The sequence below is a fragment of the Cnephaeus nilssonii genome (assembly GCF_951640355.1).
Source record: "Cnephaeus nilssonii genome assembly, chromosome: 12".
Lineage (NCBI taxonomy): Eukaryota > Metazoa > Chordata > Mammalia > Chiroptera > Vespertilionidae > Cnephaeus > Cnephaeus nilssonii.
Window position 1 is genome coordinate 52796566 of NC_137083.1, and position 20806 is coordinate 52817371.

The window sequence follows — 20806 nt, forward strand, 5'->3', positions numbered from 1 at the left end:
GCTGCCACTGAGGGGGGCTAACCTGCTGTTGAGAGGCGCAGGGGGCGGGAGTCCCGCCCCCTGCGCCTCTTAACAGCAGGGTAGCCCACCTCAGCGGCCGCGGATCATCAAAAGCGTGGGAGCTGGGTGCCTGTCTGCTCGTGCACCAGGCCTTTCAGAAGCCTCCGGCTCGGCTCCACCGCGAAAAGCGAAAGCGTGTAGGGGACCCTACACGTGCATGATTCAATCATGCACTGGGCCTCTAGTATATATATAAAAGCCTAAGTGACCATCGCAACCGAACGGATGACCAAACAGGCTGCATGGGGCAACCAGGCCGGCAGGGGGTTAGTGAGGGATGACCAAATGACCGAGCAGCAGGCTGTGTGGGGCAACCAGGCCAGCAGGGGGGGCAGTTGGGGGTGACCAGGATGGCAGGGTGGGGGCAGTGAGGAGCGACCAGGCTGGCGGGGGGGCAGTTAGGGGCAGCCAGGCCAGCAGGGGGGTGCAGTAAGAGGTGACTAGGCTGGCGGGGGGGGGCATTTAGGGGCGACCAGGCCAGGAGGTGGGGGCGACCAGGCTGTCTGAGGGGGTAGTTAGGGGCAACCAGGCCGGCAGGGGGGGTTTGGGGGCAACTAGGCCGGCGGGGCGGGGCAGTTGGGGGTGACCAGGCCAGCAAGGGGGGCAGTTAGGGGCGACTAGGCCGGTGGAGGGGGCAGTTGGGGGTGACTAGGCCAGCAGGGGGGGGCAGTTGGGGGTGACCAGGCTGGCACGGGAGGCAGTTAGGGGCAATCAGGCAGGCAGGTAGGTGAGCAGTTAGGAGCCAGTGGTCCTGGATTGTGAGCGGGTTGTCCTGGATTGGAGAGGGTGCAGGCTGGGCTGAGGGGACCCCCCCTCCCGCCGTGCACGAATTTCATGCACCAGGCATGTAGTCTATATATACAAAAGGCTAAGTGACCGTCTGACTGGTAGCTATGACATGCAATGACCACCAGGGGACAGACACTCCAGCTGGTAGCTATGATGCACACTGACCACCAGGGGGCAGATGCTCAATGCAGGAGCTGCCGAGGTGCCGTGACTTGGCAGCGGCGGTTCTCAGGTGATGCACCTGGATCCAGAGAGGAGGGAGCCCGATTCTGGTTTGCGACACCCGAGAACCGCCCTTTTGCAATCCAGGACTCTTCGGGGGATGTTGGAGAGCCAATTTCAGCTCGATCACCACAGGCCAGGCCAAGGGACCCCACGTGCTGGAGGGACCCCGCTCACTCCACATACAACCTTTGAGCCCTGGCGCCACCTCAGGTGTGGCTGGCCAGGGAGGGACTGCGGGAGGTTGGCTCCAGGGCGGGTCCGGCCCATCTCGCCCAGTCCGTCCCCACAGGCCACCTTCCAAATAATTTCCTTTCAATGTGCAAAATCCATGCACTGGGGCACTAGATTTAAATAAAATCTCAACATATTAAAAAAAGACAAATGGAATAAAAAAATCTCAACATGTCAAGATCATTACAGCTTACCACAGAGCTGTGTTAAAATGCTTTATGAAAATTATGTTTATTTTCAAAATTTCAATGGATGAGGTAAAAAGTTGATAAAACCCAACTGAATGAAGAGAGAATTAGTGAACTCTGGAAAGCAAAGTAAGTTTTAGAAAATATAAAGAGAGGTTAAGTACATGAAGAAGGGAATGAACAATTTCATTATGTGTCTCAAAAAGTTTCAGAAAGTGAGAATAGAAATAAAAGAATAGAGCAAAATTTAAAGAAATGATGGTTACTATTTATGAAAGACATGAGTATAAAGATTTGGGCAACAAAAGCCCTAAGTTGGTAAGTAAATTTGAATCCATACTTATAGATGTAACAAAATGAAAGGATATTGTTTCCAGATCACTTTGGGGGGGGGGGGGGGAGGGCGGGGAATTACCTATAAAAAATTTTCAATTAGATTATTAAAACAGTTTCTTCATAACAGCTGAAGAAAGCCAGAAGACAATAGAATAATATACACAAAGTGTGATAGATGCCTATAAGTCATTCAGGTAAACTTTGAGTTTAGCTAGCTTGGTACACTATGAGTGAATACACTATAATGACCTTTCCAGGTGAGGAGTTTACCTCTCCCAGGTTCTGCTTGAACACAGGAAGGAATAAAAAGTAAGAATTAAACCTAAAACTACAAAATTTGTAGAGGAAAACACAGGATAAAAATCTTTGTGACTTGGAATTTGCAATAATTTTTTAAATATGCAAAAAAAAAGCACAATCCATAATGAACATACAGTAGTTCCTCTTATCCAAGGGGGATACATTCCAAGACTCCCAGTTGTTGTTGATAAAGTTTAATTTATAAATTAGGCACAGTAAGAGATTAACAATTAATAAAATAGAGCAGTTTGCCTGGCCAGTGTTGGTCAATGTTGCGCATGACCCATGAACCAAGAGGTCCCCAGTTCAATTCCTGGTCAGGGCACATGCCTGGGTTGCAGGCTTGATCCCCCATAAGGGTATGCAGGAGGCAGCCGATTGATGTTTCTCTCTGTATATCACCCTTCTCTCTCCAGAATCAATAAAAACATTTAAAAAGTTTTTTTTTTAAATAAAATACAGCAGTTATAACAATCTATATATATAAAAGCCGAGCGACCGGAACAACCAGTCGCTATGACGCACACTGCAGCCAGTCAACTGGCCTGATGGGGGCGGGGCCACCGGCTGACCTCGAGAGGCCCTTCTCCCACCGCCGGCCTGGCCCCGATTGGGCCCCCAGGGGGGCAGGGCCAGCAGGCAACCCCCCACAGTCCCTCGCCCCCAACCGGCTGGCCCCAGGCCAGCCAGACCCCACCCATGCACCAGGCCTCTAGTTTACTAGAATTCGTGCACCAGGCCTCTAGTATACTATAAAAGTTACTTGAATGTGGTCTCTCTATTAAAGTATCTTATTGTACTTTACTTATCCTTCTTGTGATGATGTGAAATTATACAATGCCTATGTGATGAGATCAAGTGAGCTGAACGATGGAGACATTGTGTCAGTATTAGGCTATGCACTATAAGGGTTACTTGAACACATACTGGGATCGTACTGGAATACTATGACTGTCAATAATCTGATAACCAAGATGACTACCAAGTGACTAATAGGAAGGTAGTGTATATAGTGTGGATACACTGGACAGAGGGATGATGCATGCCCCAGTTCGATGGTGGGATAGGGTAGGATTGCACAAGATTTCATCACGCTACTCAGAACCACTGCACATTCAAATTTATGAATTGTTTATTTCTGGAATTTTCCACTTAATATCTTTGGACCACAGTTGACTGGATATTTGAAACCTCGGAAAGTGAAACCAGGGAGAAGAGGGGACTACTATATTGATAAATTAGACTTCATTGAAATTAAAAACTTCTCTTCAAAAGACAGTATTAAGTGAATAAAAGATAAACCACATACTAATAATTTTTGCAAAACATGTATCTGATCAAGAACATGTATTCAGAATATATGAAGAGCTCTTAGAATTCAATAACAAGAAAATAACTCAATTTAAAAATGGGCAAAAGAGTTGAACAGGTACATCACCAAAGCAGATATATGAGTGGCAAATAAACACATGAGAAGATGCTCAACATCATAAATCATTAGGGAAATGTAAAATAAAGGCACAAGATACCAGTACACATCTACTTCAATGGCTAAAATGGAAGAATGGCCATACCAATTATTGGTGAGGATGTCGAATAACTGCTGGTGGGAATGTATAATGGTACAACCACTTTGGGAAACAATTTGGCAGTTTTAGTAATGCAGTCCCTTTCAAAATCTCAAAAAGTCTATCCTGAAATTCATGTGGAATTTCAAAGAATCCTGAATAGCCCAACATTCTTATAAAAGAACTAAGTTGGAGGTCTCACACTTCTAACTTCAAAACTTACTACAACGATACAGTAATCATATCATTGTGATAGTGGCATAGACAGATAGACATATAGCCAAATGAAATAGAATAGAGAGCCCTGAAATAAATTATCACATATACGGTCAAAGGATCTTTTATGAGGGTACCAACACTACCTAGTGGGGAAAAGGACAGTCAGTTCCACAAATGGTGCTGGGAAAACTGGGTATACACATGCAAAAGAGTGAAGTTGGAACCTTAACTTACACCATATACAAAGCTATTTCAAATGTATCAAAAATGTAAGAGCTAAAACTAGTACTTTTAAAAGAAAACATTGAGGGAAAAACATAATGACATTGAATTTGGCAGTCGTTTCTTGGATATGACAGCAAAATCACAGACAACATAAAAATAGAGAAATTGGGCTACATCAAAATTTAAAACCTATGTCAATCAAAGAATACGGTCAACAGAATGAAAAGTCAATACAGAACAGGGGGAAATATTTTCAAATCATATATCTTGACAAGGGATTAATATTAAGAATATATTTTGAGAAACTCCTACAACTCAACAACAACAAAAAACAACCCCATTTTAAAAATGGGCAAAGGATTGAATAGACATTTCTTCAAAAAAGCTACACAATAGCCAACAAACATAAAAATATGCTCAACATCACTAATTAGAGAATGCAAACCAAAGCCACAATGAGATACCACTTTATACTCATTGGAATTGCTACTATCAAAAAATAAAAATGTGTGTTGGCAAGAATGTAGAGAAATTGGAATCGTTGTGCATTATTGATGGGAATGTAAAATGGTGACCACTATGGAAAACAGTATGGAAGTTCCTCAAAAAGCTAAAAATAGAATTACTATATGATCCAGCAATTCTACTTCTGGATATATACCCATATTGAAAGTTGTAGTTTCAAAGAGATTATTTGTACACCCATATTTGTAGTAGCATTGTTCACAGTAACCAAAATGTGTAATCAACCCAATTGTCCATCAACAGATGAATGGATAAACAAAATATGATATATACATACAATGGAATATACTATTCAGCCTTAAAATTTAGAAGGAAATTCTGATATATTCTATAGCATTAATAAACTTTCAAGGTAATATGCTAAATAAAATGGACCAATCACAAAAAGACAAATACTATGTAATTCCACTTATATGAAGTACCTAGAGTAGTCAAATTCATAGAGACAGAAATAGAATTATGTTTACCAGGGGCTGGGGAAAGGAGAGATGGGGAGTTGTTTAATGGGTATAGAATTTCAGTTTTGCAGAATGAAGAGCGTTCAGGAGATTGGTTGCACAATAATGTGAATGTACTTAACACAACTAACTGTTTAAAAATGGTTAAGATCGTTTTATGTTACATATATTTTTCCATAATTAAAAAAACTGTTTTGAAATTTTGTAAAAAATTAAACATGCATGTAGCATATGATCCAGCCATTTACTTCAATTTACCCAAGAGAAAAGAAAACATATGCCAATACAAAGATTTGTACAAAAATGTCCTTAGTTGCTTTATTTGTAATAGTCCAAAACTGGGCATAATCCAGATGTCCATCAACAGTTGAATGGTTAAACAAATTGTGGTCTATTCATAGAAAGACATGCACTACTGACACACACAACTGTAGTTTACAAGTATAGTGGTGTACTGTAACGTACCAAAAGTAGGTTTGCCTGGGTCAAAGAGAGAAATTTACATTTGTAATTCTGAAAGATACTTCCAAATTTTGCTTCATAGGTCTAGCTTAATTTTACACTGCTACCAGCAGTGTATGAGATGCCTGTTTATGATCACCTCATCAATGGAATATGTTGTCAATCTTTTGGATTTTTGCCAACATATTAAGTGAAAACTATCATGACAAGTTTGAGTGCTTTTCTAAGTGAGGTTGAACACCACCTTTTCATATGTTTGAAGGCCGTTTATATTTCTGTTTCTATGAACTGTCTTTCATGTCCTTTGCCCATTTTTTTATTTGGTTGTTGGTCTTGACCTCAATTTTTCAGGAGCTCTCTCTATATAACATATTCCTGTTATATGAGTTGCAAATATTTTTCCAAGACAAATCCAAATCTTATGAAAGACTCAGATGCTCACTCTTGACATAAAATTTCGGGGAGGAAGATTCATGGAATCTGAAGGCCATGTATGGATTGATGAGGAGCCCACTTTTTTTTTTTTTTTTTTAATATATATTTTATTGATTTTTTATAGAGAGGAAGAGAGAGGGATAGAGAGTTAGAAACATCGATGAGAGAGAAACATCGACCAGCTGCCTCCTGCACACCCCCTACCAGGGATGTGCCCGCAACCAATGTACATGCCCTTGACCGGAATCGAACCCGGGACCTTTCAGTCCGCAGACCGACGCTCTATCCACTGAGCCAAACCGGTTTCGGCAGAGGAGCCCACTTTTAAACATGCATGTAGCATATGATCCAGCCATTCTACTCCTATTTATTTAACCAAGAAAAAACATGCAAAACAGGTGTTTAATTGTGGAAAAACATGTAACATAAAAGCTCTTAGTTTTGTGTAGTTGAATTTACTATTTTTTCTAGTATATGTTCCAGGTTTTACATCATAATTATAAAGGCCTTGAAGTTGTAAAGGAGTTTGCTTTGCTTTCTTTCAGTTCTTTTATGATTGCCCCTTCCTGCTTTCGACATTTAAATCTTTGATCCATTTGTAGTTTACCCTAGTATACAGTATGAGGTATGGATGAACCTTTTTTCCCCTAGATTCAATCCAGTTGTCCCAACATTAATTATTAAAAAGTTAATCTTTACCTTATTTCAGATGCTGCCTTTGTTTTATTATAATTTCCTTTATGTGTTAGAATCTGTTTTGGTCTTTTACACTGGTCTGTTGGTCTATTGAACAGGTGCTATCGTGAAGGAGCAAGGAGTACAAAAAAAGTCAGCCTACATAAATGGAATAAAGGAGGGAGTGATAACTTTGTTTTGGTGATAAAGTGGAAAACCAATTTTTTGCCTGCTGATGAAATATGCATACACCTTGAAATCAACCTGTGCAAGAGAAACATAAGGGAGCATAGCTGTATTTGAAAATGACATTACAGAAGTGTATGAGGGAAATTACCAAAGGACCTGAGGGGTAGATAGCCCCAGTTCATTGAATGCTTTATGTGCCATACAGAATTTTAATTTTGATTTATAAATAGTGAAACAATTGTCAGCAGACTAATGAAATGTAAGATTATGTAAGACTAGAGGCCCGTTGCATGAAGATTTGTGCAAGGATAGGCCTTTCTTCCCCTGGCTTCGCTCCTGGCCGCCCAGGAGCCTGCAAGTCCTCGCTCCCGGCCACCCAGGAGCCTGCAAGTCTTCGCTCCTGGCCGGAGCACCGCTCCTATAGCTCCCTCCGCCCCCCGCCCTCTCCCTCATAGCAGGGGTCCCATCCTGCCCAGCTGCTCTGTGCCTGCATATGCAAATTAGCCCACCATCTTTGTTGGGTTAATTTGCATACTCATTTCCTGATTGGCTGTTGGGTGTCGTGGAGGTGTGGTAATTTGCATATTTATCTTTTCTTAGTGTAGATTTAGGGGGGGGGGTCAAAACCTGAGTTCAGTGGGCTCCTCAGCAATCCCTAAATGGGCTTCAGGTTCCATGAACCCCCCCCTCCCCGAAATTTTATGTCAGAGAGAGCATGGGAGTCTTTCATCAGATTCTCAGAAGTCTGACAAACACAAAAGTTAAGAATATCTTTCAAAACTAAATTAGGGTTGCCAATAAAGAAGTATTTGCATTAGAGTAGGCAGAATATGAGTAGTAGAGGGGGAAAGTGAGCTTTTCCCTTCAGTTCATTATTTCTAGAAGGTATGGCTAATCCACAATATTTATGTTCTGTAAAATTGCTGCAAGCACTAAATTAGTGAATACTGACCCATTTAGTCCTAGGGAAAATACAGGGTTGCTGTTATATAAATGAGCCAAAGATGGCCTCTGTATAGTGACCCTTAGGTGGTTTGTGTTTTTTTGTGTGTGTGTTTTTTTCACAGTCTGCTGGTGTCCATTAGCATAAAAGCCCGCTGGCTTAGGATACTTGTTTACAATATGAGAACTAGAACAAGAAGGCACAGTGTCACCTTTTTCAGCCTCAGCTGGGAAGGTACATGTTGAGCTCACTGCTCTACACATGTTCGCAAAAGCATTACAAGTATTGATTTGGGGGTTACAAATTTTAGCAGGTAGACAAATCACAAGTGCAGAATGCATGAATAAAGAGGATCAACTGTACCAATCCAATCTCATGCACACTTCCAGTGATGAGCCTACTCCTTCATGAGAAACTTTTCCCTTGCTGGGTAGTTTTAATAGTTATATTGTTCTAAATTTGGCATCCTACTTTATTCTAATTGTAGGTCCTAATTTGGCTCCCTGGATTGTTCTCCCTTCGATATACTATTTAAATTCAGCTGTCTTATATCTACTCTTACTCCATTTTGCCCCTGTAGCATGAAGATTCTGTTCCTTTAGAAACTTTTGCTTTGCTAAGAATTATGTGATTTTAAAAAATGGAACCTTTAATTTTATTGTTATTAACTAATACATCCCCTCTACCTCCACTCCCCTCCACCTCACCACCCTCACCATTAAAACCTGAACTCCTGCTGCACCACTTTAGTACACATTGTGTTTGTCAGTTCTCTTTCAGTTGCATATTATTCAGATTCACTGGGGAAGGGGGCTTGAAGAAGAAAAGGCCAAAATAGGGATGACCTCAGTATATAAACTCTTTTATCTCTTTCCAGTGGTCCTTCGCTCCCCACTCCCAATGCCTTTTCTACTTCTCCCCAGGTTAGCTTCATTCTGTGTCCAGATTTTCTCAATGCAGTGGGAAAGATGGCCACTGGGGGCTCCAGATTTCTATCTGCTTGGCACTCTGTAACTATAGTAAGAAGAGGAACTTCTCTCAGCAGTTCCATCTATCAGTTAGGGAAGAACTCTGATTGTGTTGGGATCATATATCTATTTTCGGATCAATTGCTATTGCCAGGGATACAGGACACTGATTAACCAGCTTATGTCATGTGTAGCTAGAAAAGTAGTGACCCTTGATTGAGAGCCTCTCCTGGAATTTTTAGGGAAGGGCAGGTTCCCTAGGGAAACAGGAGTGCTAGTCAACTAAACAACAAATATCAGTTATACACATAAGACAAGTATTTTTTTTTTCCTCCTGTGTTTAAGATCAGTAATACATCTCTTAAGGACCATCAGTGTGATTGAACGATTGCACAGTTTTTAGTTTTAAACAGTGTTGGATCAAAATTGATTTTGCTTTAAATGTTGACATTATTGTTACTTAGTGGTGGGTACATAGGGATCTGTTATATTTTCTATTCTCTTATATGTTTAAAATATTTTATAATTTTAATGAACTAAAATTCATTTTAAATTGGTGAATAATAATAGTTATCTGTCATAATTTCCCTTTAATAGTAAGTTAGCTGTAGAAATTATGTTGTATCTGATATAGGTAAGTTATTTATTTTTTAATGTGAAAAACATAGTTTATTTCTTTTACCTCATATCATGTAATTATGCTACTCTAGGTACCTGCAAGGTGTGGAGTTACAGTCCGGGACAGTCTAAAGAAAGCATTGATGATGAGAGGTCTAATCCCAGAGTGCTGTGCTGTTTACAGAATTCAGGATGGGTATGGTTTGTATATGATGTGAAATTTTTTTGTGATCTTTACCTAAACCAAGGGAATTGAAAATCAACTTTAGAAAACAATATTAAATTATTATTAAGTTTAGTCTAAAGAAATCTTGTGGGCCTTTTGAGGCATTAACATTAGATAATTTTGTGTGTGACAGTAATGTGTTACTCTGATTAAATGGCTTTATTTGAAATATGTGATTCTTAAATTTTTCTAACCATTTAGAATGTGACTCATTTGAATAGTGGACTCAGCTCCCCTCCCCTATTTTTAATACAAACTCATAGTTTCACAAAAGGCTTATCAAATTAACATTTTATATTGAACTTTTTTTCAAAACCTCTAAAATTATGCCAAGACACACACACCTTCCTAATTTTGAGTCTGGTTTTAAAAATTATCCTTTTTGGGGCATGTTGTCCCTTAAATACTCTTTTTCTTTGGATAGATATATCTGTACCTGTGATTATTTTATTTTATTTTATTTTTTTAATGCCAGGAACAATCATTTTCTGCTGTTGTGGGTCTTTTCTGGAGCTAACTTTAAGAAAAGAGTACATCTCTTTACCTTGCTGTTTGTCCAAGAGTGATACATTTATTTGGTGTAAACTTAAAAATTAATTTATTGCCATCTAAATTTCTAACGATGGAAGACCAGGGAGCCAAAACTCCCTCACCATTATTAGCCACTCACTAACCAATTTTCATATCTTCGGCATGAGGTATATGAAGATTTTTAGGTATGATTACCAAGGAAGGCTTGTGTCTACACTTTTCAGAGAGAAGAAACCAATTGGATGGGACACTGATATTTCCTGGCTTACTGGAGAGGAATTGCATGTTGAAGTATTGGAAAATGTTCCACTTACAACACACAACTTTGTATGTACCTTTACTTTTTTTTTTAAATGTCAAAAATGTTTTTGTTGCCCTAACTGGTTTGTCTCAGTGGATAGAGCCTTAGCCTGCGAACTGAAGGGTCCCGGGTTCCATTCAGGCCAAGGGCACATGCCTGAGTTGCAGGCTCAATCCCCAGTAAGGGGCATGCAGGAGGCAGCCGATCAATGATTCTCTCTCATCATTGATGTTTCTACCTCTCCCTTTCTCTCTGAAATCAATAAAGAAATATATATATATATATATGTATGTATGTATATACACTGTATATGTATATATATATTTAAATGTTTATGTTCTGTGAATGAATTTTTATTTAGGAAATATGAGTGAATAATTTGGGGATTGATAGTTTACCTCAGTTAAAAATCAGTTCTATCCTTTAAAAAACTTGCTTTTAAACTAAAGAGTTTTACTTGAGTCATTATACTTTCTTTTGAATTTAAAAAAAGTAATACATGCTCATTATTAAAAGAAAATTTAAATGGTACAAAATGTATATCAAGTTAAAAATTGAAAATACCGACTAGAGGTAAACTAGTATTAATCAACTTTTGTATAGTCTTCCAAATTCTTTCTATATATATTTATAAACATACATGCTTATACCTGTGACCCTAAGGTTTTTCTCCTTTCATTTTCTTTTCCCCTCTTTTATCTTCATTATTTCCCACCTCTTTCCTTTTCTTAAACTAAAAATGGAGTCTTGTTCTTTGCTTCATAGACATCTTTTTATGTCAGTCTACCTAGTTTTATTTTTATAATGATTGCATAATCTGTAAGAATAGTATAATTTCGTATAATTAACCATCTCTCTAATAATAGACATTTAGGTGTTGTTGTTTTAAAATCTATTATGTACAGGCCTAAACAGCGTCTTTCTGCATACATCTTGACATACTTTCATACATTTTTCTAAAGTATAGGTTAATGCAGTGGTTCTCAATCTTTCTAATGCCGCGACCCTTTAATACAGTTCCTCATGTTGTGGTGACCCCCAACCATAAAATTCTTTTCGTTGCTACTTCATAACTGTCATTTTGCTACTGTTATGAATCGTAATGTAAATATCTGTGTTTTCCGATGGTCTTAGGTGACCCTGCTAGCGGTTCTCAACCTGTGGGTCGTGATGTAAATATCTGTGTTTTCCGATGGTCTTAGGTGACCCTGCTAGCGGTTCTCAACCTGTGGGTCGTGACGCACAGGTTGAGAACCGCTGCTGTAGAGCCTAAGACCATCAGAAAACACAGATATTTACATTACGATTCATAACAGTAGCAAAATGACAGTTATGAAGTAGCAACGAAAATAACTTTATGGTTGGGGGTCACCACAACATGAGGAACTGTATTAAAGGGTCGTGGCATTAGAAAAGTTGAGAACCACTGGGTTAATGGAAGTGGCATAGCTCTCCTTGAGGACTGAAAGAAGACATTAAAACTCTTTGATGACTTCTCCCTTTGGTGTTTGCATTTGCTAGAACCTAGCCTAAGCTAAGTATCACCAGCATAAAGCCTGAAAAATGAGACCTCTCTACTTTAGAGATGAGGACACAGTTCCCAGAGTTTGAGAACCTGTCCTCTAAAAGGGGTAGGCAAAAGCCAGGATTAGAGTGATCTGTAAGACAGGAATGAATTTCTTAATATATATCTGAAATTTTAACCATAGTTCATTTTTTTCTAGATGGATAGTTATTGCTACCATTTCGGCATCAAGTGTTTTCCCATGTGCCTTGGTGATTAGTACAGCTGGGCTCTTAAAGCAGACAATTGATGAGATGATTTCCATGAGGGTTTATGCATTCAGGGCTCTATTAGTGGTGAATAATGAAATCAGATATTTCAATAATTAAGGCATCTTCTGAACAAGTGTAAAATACACTTAACATCAATCAGATTTACTATGCAAATAGTTTTATAATGATGAACTAGGAAGTTCATTACTATTGAGTTTTAACTTTTTGTGTGGTAAGATTTTAGGAATAAAAAGACAATTGAACTTACATTTCATAATGATTACTATTCTTTTTCTTAATTATTATTCTTAGCTAGGAATTGGATATGGGGAGGTAAAAGAAGACCTAAGTTGCTAATCAGAAAATTGTACTAAAATAGCCGAAACCGGTTTGGCTCAGTGGATAGAGCGTCAGCCTGCGGACTGAAAGGTCCCGGGTTCGATTCCAGTCAAGGGCACGTACCTTGGCTGCGGGCACATCCCCAGTAGGGGGTGTGCAGGAGGCAGCTGATCGATGTTTCTCTCTCATTGATGTTTCTAACTCTCTATCCCTATTCCTTCCTCTCTGTGAAAAATCAATAAAATATATTTTTAAAAAATTGTACTAAAATAGTGCCTCAGGAAAGTCCTTGATATAGGAATATAATGAAAGCAAACTGCAGGTTAATTCCAGAGTATGGAAATCCTTTCAGCACTATTGGAGACCTTCCCAGTAAATGTTTATTGAAAACCTCCCAGTTGCCAACACTGTGTTATATGATAATATAACAATGAATAAGAAAAAAAGTATCCCGGCCTTTGAGTAGAGAGACAGTTGATTTAATAAGAAAATTTTATAAACATTTGTAATAACTGTATGTGTAAAGTGCTATAGATATACAGAATGGAGACTCCTAACCTGCCTTTGAGGGGTCAGAAGGTTTCCCAAATTAAGAATATCTAAGCTAAGGTCTAATGGATGAGGGAATAGCAGAAAAGAGTGAAGGGAAGAATAAGCAAGAAAACATGTTACCTTTTCAGTTTTAAAAAAATGTTCAGCCCTAACCAGTTTGACTCAGTGGATAGAGCATTGGTCCATGGACTAAAGGGTCCAAGGTTCAATTCCGGTCAAGGGCACATACCTTGGTTGCAGGCTCGATCCCCAGCCCTGGTCAGGGTGCATGCGGTAGGCAACCAATCCATGTGTCTTTCTCACATCAATGTTTCTCTCTGTGTGTCTCTCCCTCTCCCTTCCACTTTCTCTAAAAATCAATGGAAAAATATCCTCATGTGAGGATTAACAATAATAAGAATAATAATAACAATAATAATGTTCAGAATGGATATCACAAAGTTAGAGAGGGGGATGTTACAGAATAGCAAGAGTTATGGGTAGAGTAAGCAGTCAAGTTCATGTGGATCCTTGTAAGCCATGTTTAAGACTTGGGCTTTTCTGTAAAGTAATTGGAAATTTAGTAATTGTAAGCAGGGGAGAAGTGTGACTAGATATGTGTTTTAGAATAATTAGATATGTGTTTTAGCAATATCCTAAACTAATATCTAATCACACTAGTGGAAGTGTGAGTGGAAGGGAAAGGGAGAGACACACAGAGAGAAACATTGATGTGAGAGAGACACATCGATTGGGTGGCTCCCGAGTTCCAAATAGAGACAAGAGTAAAAGCCTGTACTCTCTTTGCATCTCTGTTGGATTTTGCTGGCTGTTCAAGGAATGCTGCTGCTGCCTATGGTTTCATAGCGTCTGTTATAAAAGCAATTCCTTCAGTATTTGCCTATATCCCTAGAGTCCTTGAGAACTGGTGGGGTGAAGGATGGCAGGGAAAGTAGGGAAACAAGATTTGAAACAGATGTCATTTGTCTAGCTCTTCCCATTTTTCTGTAGGCACTCAGGTTAATGTCTTCCTTCAGACAGCCCCACACTTTACAAATTAATGCATGCAGATTGCCTGGTCTATGCCTCCCATTAATTTACCATCCATGTCTTGATATGCTCAAATTCAGAATAAGCCTAAATTGTGACCCAAAAGAAAAGAAACACCTTTTTGTGTTCACCTTTATTGACAAACAAATACTTAAAAATACAAGTACAGGGTGGGGCAAAAGTAGGTTTATAGTTTTTCGTATGGAGAATAATACAGGCCCTAACCAGTTTGGCTCAGTGGATAGAGCATCAGCCTGCGGACTGAAGGGTCCCAGGTTCAGTTCCGGTCAAGGGCATGTACCTTGGTTGGGGGCACATCCCCAGTGGGGAGCGTGCAGGAGGCAGCTGATTGATGTTTCTCTCTCATCGATGTTTCTAACTCTATTCCTCTCCCTTCCTCTCTGTAAAAAATCAATAAAATTTATTTTTTTAAAAGAAAACAATACAACTTTTCGTGTACTCACAACTATAAGCCTACTTTTGCTCCATCCTCTATTTGTCACTTGCAATTTTATACTAAAGTGCATACCCATGTTTTCTCCTCAGATATTTTTCTCTGCTCTCTACTTCCCCCCTTCTCCCCTCTTGTGTGTGTGTGTGTCTCTCTCTCTCTCTCTCTCTCTCTTTTTGTTCTCCTTTACATATACACACAACCAGTTACACATAATTTTCAAGTATAAGTCAGTGATACTTGATAATTTTCAAGTATAAGTCAGTGAAAGATTACAATTGAGTAAATTAATGCAGGAAGAGAAATTAGGTTTTCATGATACAGATTATCAGGAGAGTGAATGTCTGAATGGTTAGCAAAGAGGATCAGATGACTATAAAATGCTTATTTCTATGTGAAAGTTTTGTATTTTTCTGTGCTCTAGCAGCATAAAAGATTCTTGACTTTGGCAAATAGTGGTCACATAAATGTTAAAGATCTTCTAATTTCTTGTATATCCAGAAACAAATGGAAAAGGAACAAAGCTAAAAACAAGCAGTTGCCTTTTTAAATTCCCTAGAAAGTGATAATAGAAAAGATGATGAAGAAAACAAAAGTCATTTTTAAAACTACCTAAATGTTCTCACAAGCCAGAAAAATGATATGCCAAGATGCCTTTTCTTTCTTTTTTCTTTTTTAAGATGCCATTTCTTGATGAAACATTTTTTAAATAACGTTTAATACTGTTAATATGTTTATTGGTAAGAGTTTGGTAAACTGTGGGTATTGTGTTCAATTTAATGATTCATGAAAAGCATGTACATGTAATAGATTAGAAAATTCTAATGTATATGTATGTAGTTAGGTAAGAATTGTTATATGAATACAGATGTGTCCTGGGTCATAGTGCAAAATATATTTTTAACTTTAGTTTTTTATTAAAACTGTCTGAAAAACTGCGATAAATTGAGAATATGCAGCAAAAAACAGAGGACAAAATAGAAATCACCCATGCTCTCACCACTTTGAAATAGCCATTGTTAGCATTTTGGTATTTGTTTAACCTTCTTATGTTTTCAGCTTATTATTTACACAAATTAATACTTTTCAAACAGTTTCTAGCTTTGGTAGTTATCAAGGTAGAGCATCCCTAAAACAACCAAAAAAGAGAGAGCCTCCCTAGCATAGTTCTGTTTATGTGACCCAGGTGTGGTAGATCATCCATTTTCATTCGGAGGCGCCACAGGAGACGCGCTGGTGTTGGTGTGCCACAAGAGGCACACTTGTGGGCTGCAAGAATTTTTGAAACATGCAGTACCTGACTGTTTAGTCAGAGGCACTGACCTCTTTTCCTTTAGATTATCAAATAAAATAAAAAAATGACAGTAGCCAACACAACAATAGCAATCCAGTGTGAATTAATCAAAATTATACCCATTTTTTGTCAAAACGGCAAAAATATATATTTTGTTGTGCCGCAGAATTTTAGTAATTAGTTTATGTGTGCCATGAGATGAAAAAGTTTGAAAATCGTTGTTGGAGAGCATTTGTTTCTGATGTGGAGTTTTTACATGTTGTCTTTTAAGTTTCACAGAGGAATGTTCACAAATGCATTTAGGTGTTCTAATCCTCTAACAAAACGATGACTTGTTAAGTCGTTCTTACTGTCTTTTAGGTGATTTTTCCTGTTTCTTATCCTAGTTAGTAAGTTTAGGCAGGGTTGTTTTGATGTTCATAAAATTACAAAAAGCTTTGTCTTTTATAATTATAAATGTTTTTACATTTTCCCTCCTCCCAAGGTGTTTTTTTAATTTTATTTTGGGGTTTTTGTGGCTTCTCTGTTGGATATCTTTGTGATTTTAAATAGTAACACTAGTGAGCATATTGTAACTCCTTTCTTTGTATAATTATTAAATTGTACCCTCATCTTTAAGTTCTATTCCCTCTTCTTATCTAATCTCTACTTTTATTTTTATGTAGTCAAGATTGAAATTAATTTTGAATTTTTTATTCATTTCCCATCAAGACTTCTGACTTTTTAAATTGGATATTGGGTGGGAAATAATACATATTAGTCTATCTACTATGTTGAAGCCACTGGTTTTCATTTGAGTACATTAGTGTGTAAGGCAGTTCTCATACTATAAATATGTAAAAGGTTTACTATTTTAAACAAGAGAGTAAATAAGTTGATTCCTAAAAAGATTCTTGCAAGTTTTGAAATTCTCTATGATGTTTTACTTTGCAGGTACGGAAAACTTTTTTCACCTTAGCATTTTGTGACTTTTGTCGAAAGCTGCTTTTCCAGGGTTTCCGCTGTCAAACATGTGGTTATAAATTTCACCAGCGTTGTAGTACAGAGGTTCCACTGATGTGTGTTAATTATGACCAACTTGAGTAAGTAATCAAAAAAGATTTCTATCTACCATTTTACATTTAATTTTTCTGAATGTGAAACTAGTATGTCTTAGAGTCTGTGGGAATTTTTGGTCCAGTAGATTTGTTACAGGGAGGGTTTTTTTTAATGTATCTGGAGAGTAATATGTAGTATAGCCTGTATTTTACTCCAAAATTGAACTTCAGATTCAGCTACACATTTCATTTATGTTTTATATTCCCTTTCAATTAATAAAGATCCCTTACCCATAGAAATCACTTATAGATAGTTTTGGGGAGGAGAGCAGTTGTTGTTTCAATTAAGTTAACCATTATATTTTTGAACCACAGATCAAGGGATCTGATTCTGTCAGCTATTTTGTAAATTCTGTTTCTCTCTCTCTCTCTCTCTCTCTCTCTCTCTGTCTCTCTCTATTTCTATATCTCTATTTCTATAACCCCACCTGCACCCCCAATTTATTTAAAAGTAAGATATAAAATCTTTATACCTAGTATCTTTTTCTAAAATTTTTATTTGCTTTTTATGCTAGAGTTTCTCTAACAAATTAGACTAAATCTCTTTTAATCTTTTTGTGTGTTGTAGTTGCTGCTGCTATTAAGGTGTTACTACTTTTCATGATCACTTGAGCAAATAGAATTCAACTCTGTATTTTAAAGTATATTATAATGATATAATCTGACTTTGCAATTGTTACATTTTCTTCTAATTCCTTAACATAAAGCATGATTTTTCCCTTCTGATATGTAGAAATTTGCTATATAGAACAATTAGTTTTAGATTCTGAGCTTGCCTTTTAAAATACAATTTAATTTTTAAAAATAAGCCAAAAACACAACTAATTGAATTTAACAACCATTTCTAAAAATGGAATTTGATCTCCAATATTTCTGTTAAGTCTATAATGTATTCTGATGTATGAAGCTTCTGGGTTTTGCACAAGTTAGGTTTGTTTTGTTTTGTTTTTGTTTTTGCCTCACAGTTTGCTGTTTGTCTCCAAGTTTTTTGAACACCACCCAATACCACAGGAGGAGGCCTCCTTTGCAGAGACTACCCTTACATCTGGATCATCCCCATCCACACACTCCTCCGATTCCTTTGGGTATGATTTGACTCCTGCTGTTCAGTGGCATGCTATTTGAGCTGGTTTCTTTTGGATCTTTGGTTTACTATAAACTTTTTCAACATCTGGATTGTAATAAACTTATTTTATTACACCAGTCAGGTATTTAATATATACATTTGGTATAGATACACGGTATTTAGAGTCCCTGCCTTGTGCTCATCACTTTATTGGGTAATATCAGATATAGAAGTACATGACTTCCATTTAGAAATCTAGCATTAACATATGAGACAATGGCAAACAATAAAAACAATATATAATTAAAATCTATAGTTTATGACACTGTATTTAAAACTATGTGTTAAGGACAAATATTACCATGTTTACAGGAGAAATGGATAGTGAGAGGGAGTAGTGAAGATAATTTAATGAAGAAAGTGGGATTTAAATTGGACCTTGAAGAATTCTAAAAGTCTGAATTAGCCTGGGGAATAAAAGCCTGGTGATTGGGATGCAGGAAGTGGGGCGGGGGCTGGGGGGGCGGGAGGGAGCGGGTTGGAAATAGCATAAATAAAGGGAATAGCAGTGGTATGTTTAGGAGATAGTGAAGAGAGCCTAATCTAAGTCGAGAAGTGTGTGTAAAACTAGATTAGAGAGTCTAGGAATTTAGGCTGGAATTTACACTACACATAAGAAGGTAAAAAAGAAAGTTTTTTGAGCAGAGGACTAACCTGATCAAAATGGTTTTAAAGAAAGAATCACTTAACAGTGATATACAGATAGATTGATAGAGAAATGTCTATTGTAAAGAAGGCGAACTAGGATGCTGGTTGTGAAGACAGTGAGAAGCAATGAAGACAAACAAGTGGTAGTAGCATACAGAAGGAATGGATATTCATAATATGTAAAAGAAAAAATTAATAGTATTAATTAGTTGTGGAGGATAAAGAGGTACATAGTCATCCACATATTCAAGTTTCGTACTAGGGGAAAAAAGAGATGATGATGAGTTTAGAAGATGCTAGTTTGCTTTGAAGCATTTCTTACACAGGTCTGTTTACTCTTTCCCTATGGGATTTGAGAAAGTATAAATTATACTATATCTGGAAGCATACAGTGAAAAAATAAAAAGTCTATTCTAGAGATAATTAATTAAGATCAGAAATATTTATTGTCAGTTTTAACCCTACTTCTTCTCACTCTTCACAATATAATGCTATTTCTTCTACCCAGAGATATTTTTTAGAAATAATAATAAGTTGACACTCCCAATAGGCCTATAATGTTTATGAAGCCAACCTTTCTGGAGATGTAATAGGCTAGAAATTTTAGCAAAAAAAACTTTTGTATTAAGGAGTGGATGTATTTACTTATTTTGGACCACATAGAAAATGCAACCATTATGTTCTCTTGACAGGTTGTAACAGTTACCCCCTCTGGTGGAGTCATCTTATACCTGCTGTTTCTATCATTTGTATGCAACTGTATATTTTTAGGAGAGCAAATCAAAATGTTATTGTTTTGATTTTTAATTAATCCTTTAACTGTGACATTTACTTCTGACAGATTCTATAGACTGTGATGCCTTTCTAATGTCAGATCCCAGTTCTGTGAGCAGAGTTACAGAATATCATAATGAAATTAGTTTGGCCTCTCTGAAAGTTATTAATGGTAATGATCAGGACATTTGCTTACCGGTGGTGGGAATGCTAGCTTTAAGTTAAGAAATCATTTGCCTATGCCATAGGTACTTCATTCATAGTAATCTGAAATAGATTCTGGTCTTGAGCAAATTTTTGGGAAGATGTTTAAACTTTTGTTTTCCTGATGCTTTTCTCTTACAAGTGTATAGGGATAGTTTGAAAAGGCAGATGCCAATTCTGTTCTACATCAGAATTTCTTTGCATTTTATTAATAGTCTGGTAACAATCATGATGGTCATGAAACACATATAAAAATAGATGTAGCCGAAACCGGTTTGGCTCAGTGGATAGAGCGTCAGCCTGCGGACTGAAAGGTCCCAGGTTCGATTCCGGTCAAGGGCATGTACATTGGTTGCGGGCACATCCCCGGTAGGGGGTGTGCAGGAGGCAGCTGGTCGATGTATCTCTCTCATCGATGTTTCTAGCTCTCTATCCCTCTCCCTTTCTCTCTGTGAAAAATCAATAAAATATATTTAAAAAAAAAATAGATGTAACCAAGCAATATTGGAGAAGTGATACATTGCCCAGTTTGGATAAGAAATTAGAGGCACCCACCTTTCTACTTTTAAAAAATTCTTTGGAATGTATACATTATTGAAAAGACAGCATTTTTAAAGTTGCATATCGCTGAACAGAGGTAGTCACTTTGCCTCAAATTTTTAATATTCAAGATTAAAAATGATACCTAAACTAACTGGTAATTTACTGAAAGGTGTTAAAGGTAAAAAATTTTTATTTTTTTATTTGGTACTACTTTAAAGAGGTTTGCAGCAAGATTAGGGTAGACATATCATGAGGTGAAAGCCAGTTTGCCAACTGCCAACACACTTTACATGGTATAAATTGCTTTGGTTTTAGTAAAGAATTGCTAGCATGGAAATTCAATTTTATCAATTCCCAGAAATGATGAGAGTTAGGGATATACTGGTTTACAGAATTAACCAGAATCAGAAAACACTAATTTAGAATGCCAGGTAATTCATTTAAGCGAGAAATAGACCTGTTGTGTAGACCAAACTAATTATGTTGGATGGACCAACACTC

General features: G+C 37.6%; 1 protein-coding gene across 3 annotated transcripts in view; it reads left to right on the forward strand.

Moving 5' to 3' along the window:
* BRAF (B-Raf proto-oncogene, serine/threonine kinase) overlaps positions 1-20806 on the forward strand; it is a 136325-nt gene that overhangs the window by 43161 nt on the left and 72358 nt on the right. For all 3 annotated transcript variants that reach the window (XM_079786536.1, XM_079786534.1, XM_079786535.1), the window contains 4 exons: positions 9507-9610; positions 10396-10498; positions 16847-16995; positions 17976-18095. In XM_079786536.1, coding sequence (XP_079642662.1) covers positions 9507-9610; positions 10396-10498; positions 16847-16995; positions 17976-18095 — 476 coding nt within the window. The remainder of the gene's footprint in view (positions 1-9506; positions 9611-10395; positions 10499-16846; positions 16996-17975; positions 18096-20806) is intronic.